Here is a 16343-nt window from a genome sequence, read left to right as displayed (position 1 = left end):
CGCAAAGCCAAAGCGAACGGCTTGCGAGTACGGTGACAATCCCCCCCCTCTATTTACATGAAATGGTTTGGTCCAAAGCGAACGGCTTGCGGAGTTTGGTAAAGAAATCGCCATAGCTCGGTAACTACTTCTCCGATTAATATGAAACCTTGAAAAGGCACATCCTCAGGTCCCCAGCAATATACCTGGCAAGTTTCAAGTATATCGGACCCGTGGTTGTCGAGAAACAGCGGTCACAGACAAACACACACACACACACACACACACACACACACAGACACACACACAGAGATTACTGGAATTATAGATAGATGAATGGTCCCATGTGATGTCACATCGTATACTTATTGTATTTCCTTCATTACAGGATGATGTTATCTATCTATAATTCCATTAATCTCTGTGTGTATGTGTGTATGTGTGTATGTTTGTCTGTGACCGCTGTTTCTCAACAACTACCGGTCCGATATACTTTAAACTTGCCAGGTATATTGCTGGGGACCCGAGGATGTGCCTTTTCAAGGTTTCATATTAATCGGACAATTACTTACCGAGCTATGGCGATTTCTTTACCAAACACTGCAAGCCGTTCGCTTTGGACCAAACCATTGCATGTAAATAGAGGGGGGGGGTTCTGTGGTCGTTGCGAATGGACCAAACCATTCATGTAAATAGAGGGGGGGGGGGGTTCTGTGGTCGTTACTGCCACGTGGTTTCAAAGTTTTTTTTTGTTGTTGTTGTTTGCACGCATGTTTTTTTGCACCCACGTACGGGCACGCCCTAGGATGTTTACACACACACACCCCTACACAAATTTTTTTTTTTTTTTTTTTTTGGCAAGGAACGGGCACCCACGTACGGGCACGTCCTAGCTTATATATAGTACGGGCATGCCCTAGTGATCTAAATGGAATTAAACCACCAGTTGGACTAAAGTTGTGTGGACCTGATTGGTTTTCCACAACAGTTTGTTTGATAAATGTTAGCTCTTTGACGAGCCTCGACTCTGTATACAAAAACAAACAAACAAAAAATTAGAATAAAAAGTAACATCATTACTGGATTCTTCACATCTTACAGGCCAAATGTAAGTGGTGTTCCAGTCCTGAAACCAACTCGTTTCAGAAACTTAGAAAACATCCGTGTGAATGATGACTGCAACTGGATTAGAATCCACAAACTTTGGTATACATTTGAATGGCCATACCACATTGCGCCACCATAATTGGTGTTAAGAGTAATGCCCATTCCCAAACATCAACATGCCACTGCATAAGCAAACAGCCATAGATCATGCAAGTTCCAAGCATCATTTACACATGAAATGAAACATTTGTCCTGAGAATTACATCAGTGGTTAATTGGTCCTGTTGTTAACTTGGAGGTCAACAATACTAACCTTACAAAAAAGAATAATAACAGCATGATGTGATGGGAATAAAAATAAAGTATGGAGACTTTTAGCTCAGAGATCCCATATTTTAAGTATCAAGTCTTGACGACTGTTCTTGGCTTGTAATAAGTGAACAGAATCTAATAAGAAATGAGTTTTACCCAGATGCTCGTTTGCTCTCTGTGAATAAAAGGGAGGTATCGAGACGATCAAAAAATCCCTGTAATTAAAGTACGAAGGGGTATGCAGACTGGAGGACTGATATTCCTGGTAATGGCAATGCAGCCAGACCCCAGGAAGGAGTGGATGCATGATCCCAGCCTGTACATGGTGGTGGAAGTAATGATGGTGGAAGTTCAGCCAATGGGGGGAGACCTTCAGGTAGAGTAACTGCATCTCTAGTGAAACTCCTGAGGACAAAGGGAAAGTCAAAAGGAATTGTACACCAATTAGGTTTTTTTCTATCTTAAACAGCATGCGCACACACACGATTTTTTTCACTTAGAAAAGTAAAAGCAACACCTAAAATAAATGGCCCCAGTGATAAAACTCATTTGTTCCTCTTGTTTTCCTTCAATATCAACTTCAATATGGTATCAACTTCCACATTCTGTTCAATCTCATTCTTCCTTACAGGTCTTCAAGACAGCTGTTCACCACAATCTCAGATCATTCTCCATCCAAAACCATGATCTTTTCTACCCTCACTAACCCCCAAACCCCCCCCCTCCCCCCCAACTCATTCCAAATTTCCAGTTCTTCCTTCCTGAATGTTTCCTTCTGTATCCACCTTGTCCACCCCATACATCCTACCCTACCCCTCATTCCTCCCCCACACCTATTGCTTGTCCATCAACCAGCTGTTGGTGTTTTCCCCTTTCTCTGGTGTTGCATTTGTACTGTTGTGTCCTGATCCCTTCAGTGTTCTAGCTCTTCTATGAGGCTCAACCTTGTAAACAAAACAAAAAAAGTTTACAAAAGATGAATGGGGGGAGGGGTAGGGTGGAGGGGGAAGGGGAGGGGGAGGGGGAGGGGGAGGGGGAGGGGGAGGGGGAGGGGGAAAGGGAGGGGGAGGGGGAAAAGGAGGGGGAGTGGGAGGGGGAGGGGGAGGGGAGGGGGAGGGGAGGGGGAGGGGAGGGGGTAGGGTGGAGGAGGAAGGGAGGGGGAAAGGGAGGGGGGAAGGGGAGGGGGAAGGGGAGGGGGGAAGGGGAGGGGGAGGGGGGAGGGGAAGGGGAGGGGAAGGGGAGGGGGGAGGGGAAGGGGAGGACAGAGGGGAAGGGGAGGACAGAGGGGGGAGGTGGAGGGGAGGGAAGGGGAGGTGGAGGGAAGGGGAGGGAGAGGAGGGCGGGGGAAGGGGAGGGGAGGAAGGGGAGGGCCAGTCAACAATGACGTTGCAGTTCTCATGGGAGGAGAGCAGCACAACAATCGCGACAACAGCACGAAGCGGCTTTTGGAGACTCACCGATCCTGTGACGCCCTCCAGTACCAGCGTTGCCGGGCGGGGGAAGGGAGACCCGTACATTCCCAACCCGTACATTCGCCCTCTCGACTCAAGCTCACTCGAACAAAAGCCTCGCACAAATTACACCGTGAAGGCCCAATGGCTATGTCTATGCTACAAATCAAGTATGTGAGCGAGTCTGGTGCACTGAATTGAAAATATATAAAACGCTCATACTCCGTGAAAAGTGTAGCCGTCGTGTCGCCATCTTGGTTAACACGACTCAACCAACTCGCTTCGCGGATCTCGTTTGTTTTGAACGTGTCCCAGATTTTAAAAGCCAGACAAATGTTAAAATGCCATTTTGTGCGGCAATAAACTGCTCCAATCGGTTATGGAAGGGTTGTGGAAAGACGTTTCACAGCTGTTTCAAAGACGTTTAATTCATATCGCACAAAATCGACACAAAACACGATCGCACAAAAGGTGAAAAAACGCAATCGCTTTTCGCTCTGAATTACGTGCAAACGCATGACGGAAATCACAATCGCCCAGCATCAAATGCCAACCAAGATGGCGCCCGGTAGCTGCATCTCCACCTATGTGGTGTGAATGGCAATGGTCATTCTATATATTTTCCATTCAGTGGTCTGACAGCGAGGATGGAACATCACGTGATCGCTCTGAGCGAATCAGTGAGCTGCTCTGGCACAGGCTGAGATTCCGTGTATAATGTTCCTCGCTGAAATGCGCTGAGGTAAATATGAATAAAAAATATGGATCTCGTCAAATATTTTGAGGTAGGCCATGTCCTTCCCAGGCTCAATGGCCATGTCTATGCCAAATATCAAGTACGTGAGCCTCTCCGTTTAGGAGTCTATCGGTAACACACACACACACACACACACACACACACACACACACACACACACACACACACACACACACACACACACACACACACACACAAACTGTGTTTTATTTATATAGATAAATATTGTTACGTCTGTGGGGGGTTAGGTAAAAAGATCCCATAGGAAAGGTAGGATTGTATAATTATAGCATGGACCATGGATGCGTGGGAAAAATCTCGATGTACTTAAGTAGGGATTCTGTAGCTTAAGATTGGGTATGTGTCTTCACACGAGGGGTGAAGCAGTGATAATTAGTTAGGGATTAAGGTTAGTTTTCCCCAGTATGTGATTTTCCCTGATGTTTCACATTTACAAGGCCGACCATGATAATCCCCAATAAACAACATTTACAACCAGCGCCGACCCTTGAACACTCACGGCAACTAAGCGCCGACCACATGAACACTTACGGCAAAAGGCCACGCCCCCAGAGTGGTACGATGGGCGAGGAAGAAAGAGCCGGCAGGCCACTGCCCTGAAGGTCGTGATTGGCCGAGAGGGCCGGGGGGTGACGTCAGAGTGAGAAGCTTCTAGAGACGTTGGTGAAGAAGTTGATCTCTCTCTTGGTTTTTGATGAGAAGGCTTGGCCATTTTGTGTGGGTTGAGGAGAGGGTTTCTGCTGCGGTGATTGAAAAGGAGTTTTGATTATTGTTGGCTCGCAAGGAAGCTGAAAGCCGCGTGTGCTTCACCAGACGGTGGAGGAGAAAGGAGGCCGTCTCGTCTGCTCAACTCACCACCCTTGGCGCCTTCGGCACCATCTTGTGAGCTCAGGTGCAAGAGAACTTAACCATCGCCCCACTCTCCACGAAGAGGGGAACTTGAGGCCAAAGCTGAGTGCCGGCCGGCTAAAGCGATTTTATTTTATCATTCCCCTGTTGTGTATTGTGAATCTGAGTGGAGGATCCTCACGTTAGGAAATTAATTTACCTCCTTTTTTATTTCGATATTTTCGTTCTTTGCTTTATTTACATTAAAATCATTATTGTTGAATTGACTGTCCTGCTTACTTGTTTGTGGTTTCGGAATAAACCGGTGTGTTCAGATCAGATAAACACTTCGCATCACTTCATTCCAAGCGTGACAAAAATACCACCATTTTTTGGGCTGCCGCCTTGGGAGTAAAACTGTCTCGGCTATTCGTCCAAGGCTGGTCTTAACTAGCTACGGACAAGACAATATATAATAGAGGAGTGGTCATATTGAGAACTCGTTTAAATATTAAAACCTGGGGATTGAACGAATATCTCACATTAAAAAAAAAATCATATCTGTCACTGGTGTCGAGTTACGAGTTTTTGTTTCATTAACCTTTTTTATGGCCTACCAGCACAAAAACTTAAACTTATTTCACTTACAATATCAAAGCCACCATCTTCAGTAACCAGATCACAACTCGCCCAAGATGAATACGCTTGCTAATAGATAACTCGGTACTTGCCCACCTACCTACATTCTCTCACCGACAACAAACCACCCAAATGTCCAAACCACCCAAATCCTACATTCTCTCACCTACAACAAACCACCCAAATGTCCAAACCACCCAAATCCTACATTCTCTCACCTACAACAAACCACCCAAATGTCATCCTGCACTTTGTCCTTACCTGTTTTCCCTCTTTCTCAGCCAAGCTTCAAGTGTTGGGGGAGGTTGTCCATCTTTATTGAGATCTTCTTTGCCTCCTAAAAACATACAAAACCTTTGCAATTAGTCATTCAAATACAAAATATAACAAAATCGAAAGTTATATCAAAAATTATATATACATTCCTACACCAAATAAAATATTGTTTTTTCCATTTTGTTTGGGGAAGCTGGGGAAGGGAGGTGATGGGGGGTCGGATGAGGGGAGGCGGAGTGGGAGTGTAGCAGCATAATCTTCCTTTGATGAGATAACATGCAAATATGCTTGAGTTCTGGTTGATTGAGGGACTTCCGGTACCAGGATAACCGGAAGAAGGACAAGTGGGTGATACGGTTTCTTTTTGAATAAACAGAATTGACCTGGAATCTGAATGCCTCGGACGTCTTTTCTTCCACGTTAAAGGAGGATTAGGGGATAGGAGAGAGGAGGAGGGGAAGGAGAATGGGAGGGAATGGAAGAGGGATGGAGAGAGGAGGAGGGGAAGGAGAATGGGAGGGAATGGAGGAGGGATGGAGAGAGGAGGAGGGGAAGGAGAATGGGAGGGAATGGAGAGAGGAGGAGGGGAAGGAGAATGGGAGGGAATGGGAGGGAATGGAGGGAGAGAGGGGGAGAGGGAGAGAGGGAGAGAGGGAGAGAGGGAGAGAGGGAGAGAGGAGTGGGTTGTGGTGCAGCTTTTTTTTGTAGGTTGCATTTTAGTGCCATTCCAAGTTGCCATGAAACCATATAGGGCCGAATTTCTGAAAGGCATTGAGCGTGGGACTTGCCAACACATGCCTAACCCTTAAACGCTGACAAAACATTTTTGTACGCACACAGCAAAACACACATCCAAACAGCAATTTAAGAAGGGAGATAAACAGCCGTTTAGTTGTGTGCTTCTAAACAGCTGATTAGCCTGTGAAACATTACTCATATCTCCAACATCCAATTGAAATGATGCACTGGCATCGAATCGCACGCAGCACCATGGATAATTGTTGGAGGCGATTTAGCACATTCTTGGGTAAAATGCCAGCGGCATAGGAAAGGCCCCTTTATATAAGGGTATATGTCATGTAGCAAAGTAGAGAAAAGAAGGGACATTCCATAGCTTGTAGAAATTGCCGAACAATAGAAAAGAAGGGACATTCAAAAAAATCTTGTGCATGCTGTACTACCCTTGTGTTCTTAGGAGAAACCAAGTAATGTTCTAGAAAAGTTCATAAAAAGGGGTGCCAATTTGATTCATACACCTGCATGAAGAAGTAAATGTATTTTATTTGCCAGATGCCCTTTCTTCTTTTTATTTGCCCTTATTTTCTGTAGTTTGCCACATGGCACATCCCATCGCATTTTTCACAAGATACATTTTAAATACAAAAAAATGCATTTGTTCATCGTACAAGACTTTATTCAAGACGATATAAAATACTTGGAAAAAGTAATGGGAAAAAACATTCAACCCAGACAGGATTCGAACCCACAATCCCCAGCTTGGGAGTCTGATAGGACGTCTGACGATCCATTAGGCCATTAAGCCAGCACATTAAATTTGGGTAATAACATTTATACTTTTTTTTATTTATTTTATTTATTTATTTAACAGAGTTATAAAGTACGAGCAGGAGTACCCGACGTTGCCCTGCAGGGGGGGGGGGGGGTAAGTTATCTACTACATATATGTCTTTTGGGGGGTGGGGTGGCTTTGACAGGCCCCTCCGTTTTGGGTGAGGGGAGGAAAGGGAAGGAGGAAAACAAAATTCCCCATGGAAAGAGTGCTTCATAACCTCAGTGTTGCACAGGTAAAAAAGTAAAATATAATACCCTCTGCCACCATCACCAGGTGGCGCTACATGGTACACATTTACATAGAGAATTTACACCCTCTCCCGGTCCTCTCCCGGCCACATAGCCTATGTTACCCCCCCAGACAAAGTTGTATTTGTACCCCGAGTAAAGTATATAGGTATTTATAGCTTGAGTACCCGGCGTTGCTCAAGCGAAAAAAGAAACATTAACATATTTGAAATGAGCAAATATAATGGAAACGCAATTGCATCCAAATCAGAATTCATCGCAAATGTCAAATCATCATTTTACCTTTTCATTCAATATATGCTGGTGAATGTGCCGTTCATCACGTTTCTGAGTTAATTATGATGACGTTCAGGAAGAAGAAGAAGACTTAACATCAACTTTGACCGCTTCTGGAATTATTTCATTATTTGTGTTTGAATGTCTGGTGATTGTTTTGTATTTATTTATGCAATGTGAACTCGTATAAAACTGTCATTAATCAAAAAGGCTTAGGCACGATAGAGCGATTTTTTTTTAAATCAAAAAAAACCTACGGCTTTCTTATATAGTAGATGTATATATTTTTATATATTTATTTATGTATATATATTTAATTTTAAAGCAAAAGCTATAGCACTTAGGTGGAATTTGTTTTGAAAGCCATTAACTAGATGGCTATTGGCTAGACCTATTGGCCGATGTATATTCCAAGTTTCAGCTAGTTTCAATGTATAGCCCTTGAGATATGAGCGCCAACACATTTTTGGTGGACGGACGGACGGACGAACGTGATTTTGAGGGTTTTATCTTACTATAATTCACCAAATGTCTGTCTGTCTGTTCGAAGGTACCATAAAAACTGCTGAACCGATCGCAACGATATTTTGTGTGGGTAATCCTGGGGTCTCCAGGAGTAAAATAGGCTATTTAGTTTTTCCAATTTTTCCAATTCTCAGGTTTGGACTCCCGCATAACATTCACATTCGCATAACATTTGTGTACTTTGTACGACAAAACCTTCGACAAAACATCCCTCCTGCGACTCATCCATCCCTCCTTCGACTCATCCATCCCTCCTTCGACTCATCCATCCCTCCTTCGACTCATCCATCCCTCCTTCGACTCGTACATCCATCCATCCCTCTAACCATTCATCACAGAAAAGACAATCTGTGAATGTGTACAATCTCTGTAGCAGAGCTATGGTTCCCACATATGCCGCTCTGGGTAACCTGGATTGAAGTGATCGATGATAGTTTTTGAAATATTTATCATGTTTTATGTTTGGGTTGTACACTACAGTATAAAATTAATTCGTGGCTATGTATTTATTATGTATGCAGGTCTGGTTTACGTTTTGCCACTCCTTCCATACCCTTATAGTGAGTCTAAAGTTAACTTAAACTGCCAGGAAGTATATGAGAGTATAATATGAGAGTACAACGGTAGTTCTAAGTATAACATTTTTGCCTATTTCTTGCATCAAAGCCTTAAACGCACTCTTAAACATGCCCTTGCTGATGTGTAAAAGTTTATTTGTTATTTAAACAATTGTGATTATGTTATGATCGCATATTAGGTAACCACTCTTCAAGGAATGGCAATTAACTTTCAACAGGTGATCATCACACCAATAGTGATTCTACACGCGTCGCATTTTGTAAATTTGGCCCTTAATCAACCATTACATGTGCACCAGCGTTTTGCACTGAGAACACCAAGGGAGGAATAATATCCCCCCCATTTATTTTATGAATAAAAATTAGTGTCCGTCTAACCATAAACATCCCTGTCTTAAGGAGGAAAAGGTCTTTCCAGAAGGAAAAGGGAAGAAATGGGATCTGAAGCTTAATACAGCGGTTCCAGCTTTCCAATGGTACAATGTATATTATTCTACGACAGCAGGAATCCATTAGAATAAATCATGACGGACGTGGAAGGAGCACACAAAATTATACACAGTAATACTTCTTGAAACAATAGAAAAAATATATAAGAGTAAACAGAAGGAGAACACAACCAACAACCACAGCCACAATGACAACAGCAACAAAGAAAAAGAACGGCACTCAGTAGAGAGCATATGTCTGCCAGGATGAGCAGTTTACGTTTTGTACCTCGTTGAAAGGCCGGATCTGCATCTGGACCTGAACCAAAATATAATTGGCTTGTTCTTGATACTTACAAAACTCATCCAGCTAGTTTTGTTTCAACTCATCCACAACCTTTGTGCTGTATATCACTTTTGTCCCCATCTCTTAAAGGTGAAGAATCACTTTTAAAATCCTCATAACCGGATCTTCATCAAATCAAATCAATTCTTCCCTGTCACACAGCCAACCTATCCACCAAATTTTGTCTGGATCCATCCATAACTTTTTGGGATATCATGCTATGCAGGTATATTCCGCCGACATAATATGTTGGCAATATCGCAGGAGGGATATTGTTTTTGGTCCTATTTCTCAATGTTGAAAAATCACTTTTGAAATTCCAGTATCTGGATCCGGATGTTCACTGAAATCGAATAGCTCCATCCTTGTGACACACCCAACCTCTCCACCAAAGTTTGGCCAAATCCATTCACAACTTATTGAGCTATCCTGCTCACAGACAAACAAACAGACAGGGGAGAAAACATAGCCTCCATCCACATTCCATGACGGAGGTAATAACTTGCGAGTTAATCATGGGATCAATCCAACTCCATGTGTTCATAATACAATCTATTCGGCCTTGGGAGCAAACTGCATATCATGTAATCGAAAGGCCATTTGTTTGGTGAATGGGAGGGGGGGGGGGGGGTGTTTAAGTAAAGGATAATTGAGATAAATAGTGAAAGTACAGGAGTATAACTTGGAAAAATTAAGGAGTGTGGAATTGAGGAGGACGATAGGACAAAGAGGAGGTTTGGTGGAGATAGGAATATGAAAACAAGATAACACTAGAGAGCAGTCGATGACACGCTGTCAAAAATCCCCACGCTTTCCACCTAAAGCAAAGTTGAAAGATGGCAAAAAGTTCTACCAGGAATGACCCAATATCAAATTTGAGTTTTAAAGTCTTTAGTTTTTACCCCGTGACTCCAAGTCCCAATCCCCTGGGGGTGTGAACCCAGGAGTCAAATCCAACAAAAATCGTTACCGATTTAATGCGTCCCCCAATGTTGATTGCATATACAAGGTTTCATGAAAAATGTGCCTGTAATTTCATTTTTGGGTATTTTACCTTTTGACCCCAGGAGTTCAGGGGGCGGGGGCAAAATGATACTGCTCTTGCATGTTCATGCCATGTGGTGATCATAACTACCAAGTTTGATGAATTTCTGCACAACCATTTAGGAGGAGACAGCGTGACGGACAGACAGAGACAGAGATGGAGCAGATTACAATATCACCCTCTTTTTTTTTTTTTACCATGGGGGTAATAGCCAGCGAAGCCGGTGTTGTCAATAAACGCGTACGTATTATGTCGCAAACCTGATTATGCCTTGGCTTGAGAATTCCGAAGCTCAATGGAGGCCGCCATCTTGCGGATGCGGAAGTATGCATAACAAATTAAAAAACGTTCAATAGGAGTTTCTTTCACCCGTCTTTGTTTGATTCACAATCTTATGCACCTCCAATTTATTATTAAAATACTTTAAGACCAACCTTGGGTCGCACGGGCCTGGTTATCTTCAACGAAACGCGTCACCAAACACCGGAACCAATGAGATTCGAGCATTTGAAAAAATATTTCTAAAACCAAATCACTCAATGGAGGCCGCCATCGTCCGGATGCAGAAGTTTGCATAAAACAATTGCGAAAAAGTTCAATAGGAGTTTGTTTCACCCGTCTTTGTTTGATTCACAATCTAATGCACCTCTAATGTGTAATTAAAATACTTTAAGACCAACCTCGTTATCTTCAACGAAAATCGTCACCAAACACCAGAACCAATGAGATTCGAGCATTTCAAATTATTTCAAAAAAGCTTATTACGCGTTTCGGACGCTGAAAACGGCGTCAAATATTCTAAAATTGACGAAGAATTATTTTTTAGAAATCTCGCGGTCGTCGGGGATAGTTTTTCACGGCCGGAAATATCCGAAGTTGAGACGGAATTCACCGAATTAATCAAGAAGGAAATTTTATAAATTTTAATCTCATCCAGAATGCAAATGGTGTCATTTTGAACTAGGTACGGTACCTACTACACCTACCTACTACCAACTACCTAACCTACTGATGCCATAGTGATGGGTAAAATAGTGGCAAGAGGCTTTGGCTTCGCCGGCTCATTGCGGCTTTGCAGTCGGGTACTAGTAAGAAAATATGTGGAGCATTACATAAGAGGAAAGAGAGAGCTCGGATCAAGATGTCTGCCATTTTATATTCCTTAACATATAATGGTAATTTGCACAATAACATCCTGTTCTCTGGTGATGATGAAAACGCCATGTTCTCAAGCAATGTCATACTGCAATGAATTCAATCAAGTGAGCCGATCTGATCCGATATCATTCAAGGGTCGTTGTGAGGCCGTCAAGGTGATAATACATCAGGAACAAGTGGATCTTTACCTTGGGTTTCCTGCCGCAGCATTTCCAGCTGTTCAGGTGCATAGTGGCTGAAGCGGCATGACGAGCCAAACTCACAGCGGCCTGCAGGAAGACGAGTGGGTGAGAGATCGCACAACAAATGGGAGGATGGTATTCGGGTGTAATGGAGACAGCAACAAAGGATATGTGGAGAAAGTGACATTTGAAAATTGAGGGGGTAAAGGATGAGTGATAGGGAGGAAGGAGAATCCCATTGGACAAATGAAATGAAGTGATAACTTCATACAAGATTTAGTGAGGCAATGGTTTGAGTGCTCGCTCTGAGTCTGGGAGATCGGAGGATTGACCAACGTCCGAGGAATACCAAAGACATTAAAAATGGTCCAGGCTACTTCCTTGCTCAGCATTTACAATGGATAGAACCACCTTTAGAGGTCATTTTTCACGGCAGAGCAGGGGTTGGCCTTTTTCGGGCACCGTGGACCCCTTTTTTGAAGCAATGTTTTATGGCCGGATGCCCTTCCTTCCGCCAACCCTGTTGGTCGCCTCTTGCGACACACAGGGAATTATCAGTGAACTGGTACTCAATTTGCCGACCTCGGAAGGATGACAGGCTGAGGGAACCCCCCTGGCGTTAATTCAGCGATCGACCGGGATTCGAACACAGGATCCTAGGATCCCAAGCCGGCACCCTAACCGCTAAGCCAACACCAGGCTTATTTACAATGGATAGTGCATGCCTAAATAATATGTTGGCAACCATAGCATAATCTTGTTGGTCCTGTTGAAGTTCCTTGTAATGCATTTCATATTATTATTAGAAGGAGCTAAAAAGATGGAGGAAGGTTGAGTGGTAGGGCAGAGGAGTTAGAATGAGGGATTTGAGGAAAAATGAAAAATGGGAAGAGGATAGTTCAGAACACGATATTGATCAATTAAGGATGGTGAAGATCCGAAGTTCGATGTACCCGTGATTAAGAACTGACGACAAGCACGTTTCTGCGATTCCTCCGCCAGTAGAGTAGCTGTGTCTGAATTGGAATAAATAAATAAAAATTAAGGGGTAAATCAAGTGGTCAAAGGTTTGATATAGAAAATGGAGGATTGTTAATGGAAGAGCAAGAAGGAACTCAAATTTCGGTAAAATGAGAGTTTGACAAGATTTATAAAATAAAATACATTTAATGTGGTTTGGTATGTGGGTATACAATCCTGGTACCTTACCTCTGTTCGCTTCGTACCAGGCACGGCGGAGCCGCTGGTGCTGGGCACCCCCTATGTGGCGTCGCCGGCTGGGAAGGTTATCCTGGAAAGACCTTCGTGGGACAAAATAAGGGAAAAAAAAGGATTCCAAGAAGGAAAAGGGGAAAAAAATAAATCAAAGGAGTGTATAATTATTCTTGGTTCGTATACAGCCCAAGGGATACTGCTGGGATAGCATGCTGCTGATGCAATACCCTCTGCTGGTTAGGGCAGGAATTTGGAATTAGGCCATGGTGCCGATGATAGCTCGCCTACTCTTCGTAAAAGCCACCGTGGGATCTTTGATGTCCACCAACAAATGCTGACAGACGGGATTCCTGTTTGACGTCCATCCGAGGGACGGCACACATTGATGAATCACCCTGCCTGCGAAACACCAGGATGGCAGTTTATAGCTGGGTCGGGATGTGGACCCAGGCTAAGAGCTTGGAGGCGAGTGTGCGTACCTCGAGTACATCCTGCCAGCCACAGCAGTCCATGTGATTCAACATGAAATAACAACTTCGATAAATGATGAAGATGGATGTGCAAGTGGCAATGATGAAGAAAACAAATGATGAGATGGTTGTGCACAGCCCTGAACATGACTGTCAATGCAAAAACCACAACCCTGGATGTGACCATCAACGCAACAACCACAACCCTGGACGTGACCCTCAACGCAACAACCACGACCCTGGACATGACCATCAACGCAACAACCACAACCCTGCACGTGACCATCAACACAACAACCACAACCCTGGACGTGACCATCAACGCAACAACCACGACCCTGGACGTGACCATCAACACAACAACCACAACCCTGGACGTGACCATCAACACAACCACGACCCTGGATGTGACCATCAACGCAACAACCACAACCCTGCACGTGACCATCAACACAACAACCACGACCCTGGACGTGACCATCAACACAACAACCACAACCCTGGACGTGACCATCAACGCAACAACCACGACCCTGGACGTGACCATCAACGGAACAGCATCTTTCTGAACACCCGTATCTTGGACTATCAGAGAGTTAAATGTATGCTAAATTAAAAAGGCAATGTAGGGATGACAAACTACAGTCTAAAAAAGGTCCTAAACAAGATAGGGATGATGTTGGTTTAGAGAGTAGCTAACAGTATTGCCATCACATAACAATCCCTACCGTGAAATGGGGTGAATAAGGACAGCAAGGTGAATAGGGACAGCAAGGTGAATAGGGACAGTCACTAATACAAAAAAATAATAATCAAGAAACAATCCTGAGTTTCCAACTTATTGCTAAATTGATAGCTCAGATGGATGCACATAATATGCCCCCATAATATAAACCATGGTGCCAGTGAAAAAAAAAACGGGATAAAAAGTTTCTCCAAACTGTCCCTATTGTCCCAAAGTTTCTCCAAACCGTCCGTAAAACGGGGTGAATTGGGACAGCCATAAAAATCCTATTTATTCCTATTTAACCCATATATGGGGTTAATAGGGACTATAAGTTGCTTTAAAAAAAAACAAGAACACTTTCAACCCAAATATCAACAAATCAGTATGGTTATCAATTTTCAGCGAAAAAAGTTCCCGAACTTTTTTCAGTTTGTGTCCCTATTCACCTTGCTGTCCCTATTCACCTTGCTGTCCCTATTCACCTTGCTGTCCCTAATCTCCCCATTTTACAGTACCCTACATTGCCTTTTTAATTCAGCATAATTTTTTTTATTCACTAGTATGTATTTCGTTCATACATCTTTCTGAACACCCATAGTACTCCAGAGAGTACCTGGTAATAAATATTACATAACGTTTTCTTTATGGGAATTTTTTGTTTTCGTAGAAAATATACAATTAATTGGGAGAGGAGTGAACTTACGCAGATATCTTATTATAATAGAGCAAACTGTTGTACTTGTGTGCTTCCCCCTCTCTCCCCATCTTGTCTCCCTCCCCCTTTATTTCGTCTTATGTGTCCGTTTTTTTTGGTTGTTTTTTTTTGTCATTAATGTTAGCTCCTTACACGAGCCTCGATCTTGTATACAAAATAAAGAAAAGAAAAAAAAAACCCAATATGGTTGCTTGTTTGTTTATATGCGACCAAAACGTCTTCTTCTTCAAATGAAATTAAACCCCAAAACACAGTCCGTGAACTCTTAATTACGTTTAGACTGCTGAGACCCCTCAGACCTTTGACGACCCTTTAAATCCCCCAAGATCCTTAAGACCACCAAGACCCCTGAAGACCCAAAATACCCTTAAAGACCAAAAAGACACTGAAGACCCAAGATACCCTGAAGACCCAAAACACCCAAAAGACCCAAGATACCCTGAAGACCCAAAACACCCCAAAGACCCAAATAGCCCCAAAGACCCGGAAGACACAAAAGACCCCGAAGACCCAAAATACCGTTAAAGGCCCAGAGGATCAAAAAGACGCTGAAGACCCAAATGGCCCCAAAGACCCAAAAGACCCAGAAGACCCAAAACAAAGATTCTTAAATACTCAGAGAAACCATAAGACCCTTAAGACCCAAGACACCCCAAAGGCACAGATAATCCCAAACACCCCAAAAACCCAAGACACCCCAAAGACCCAAAAATACCCCGAAGACCCAAAACATCCTGAATACCCAAAACACCCTGAAGACCCAAAAGACCCTTAAATACCCTGAAGAACCAAAATACCACAAAGACCCAGTGGAACCAAAAGACCCTGAAGACCCAAAACACCCCAAAGCCCCCAAATATCCTTAAAGGCCCAGAGGATCCAAAAGACCCTGAAGACCCAAAACACCATAAAGACCCAAAAGACCCTGAAATGGTCATAGATGCCTATCCCTGTCACACTAGTGTTCACAACGAACAAGATCCACACAGATCTACAAGGATTAGAACATGCAAATATCCATAAACACATCCACATCGCACCAAACAGACCCAGCTAAAGATATACAAGTCGAACATCGCTGTACTCTAACGCCCCCACCCCAATAAACACAGTGCGTACATCAACCATTGGCAATTACCTTCCACAAAAATCACAGAAATATCGGCGGCCCATACTCCAACACCTAAAAATATCTGAATATTAATGATATTGTAACGACTGTGAGAAATACGATTACAAAGCCTCTTTCACATCCACTTCCGCCTTTACGTCTTGACAACGGAAACTGAGGAGAAGTTCAGGTTTTCGGAAGCTCGCCAACGCCGTTTTCCGTGATACAAATTCGATTTATTTTTCATCATAACCGTAAAATATTTCCTTTCGAAAACGAATTCACGAATTTTATTTTAAATCTCTTGAGATCCACCGATATCAAGAGAATAGAGGATGGCTCAACGTCATTTCCTCTGGTAATACATGACGTCACG

The 16343-nt window shown here is 43.2% G+C and overlaps 1 protein-coding gene across 2 annotated transcripts; it reads right to left on the bottom strand.

Moving 5' to 3' along the window:
• Positions 1–1047: 1047 nt before the first annotated feature.
• Positions 1048–16323, bottom strand: ZMAT5 (zinc finger matrin-type 5). 2 transcript variants are annotated; one of them, XM_068124295.2, is made up of 6 exons: positions 15995–16323; positions 12939–13030; positions 12683–12745; positions 11736–11816; positions 5356–5431; positions 1048–1803 (listed from the first exon to the last, which is right to left on the bottom strand). In XM_068124295.2, the coding sequence occupies exons 1-6, from the start codon at positions 16027–16029 to the stop codon at positions 1620–1622; spliced, it is 531 nt and encodes a 176-aa protein (XP_067980396.1). In that variant the 5' UTR covers positions 16030–16323; the 3' UTR covers positions 1048–1619. The 2 variants fall into 2 exon arrangements, with proteins under 2 accessions (XP_067980396.1, XP_067980395.1); XM_068124294.2 differs by lacking the exon at positions 15995–16323 and adding an exon at positions 13233–13450.
• Positions 16324–16343: the final 20 nt, after the last annotated feature.

Source organism: Myxine glutinosa, chromosome 8 (genome assembly GCF_964187855.1).
Source record: "Myxine glutinosa chromosome 8, kmMyxGlut1.1, whole genome shotgun sequence".
In the NCBI taxonomy this organism is placed as follows: Eukaryota; Metazoa; Chordata; class Myxini; order Myxiniformes; family Myxinidae; genus Myxine; species Myxine glutinosa.
Note: the sequence above shows the minus strand (reverse complement) of the source record. Positions and strands in the feature narration are given on the sequence as shown.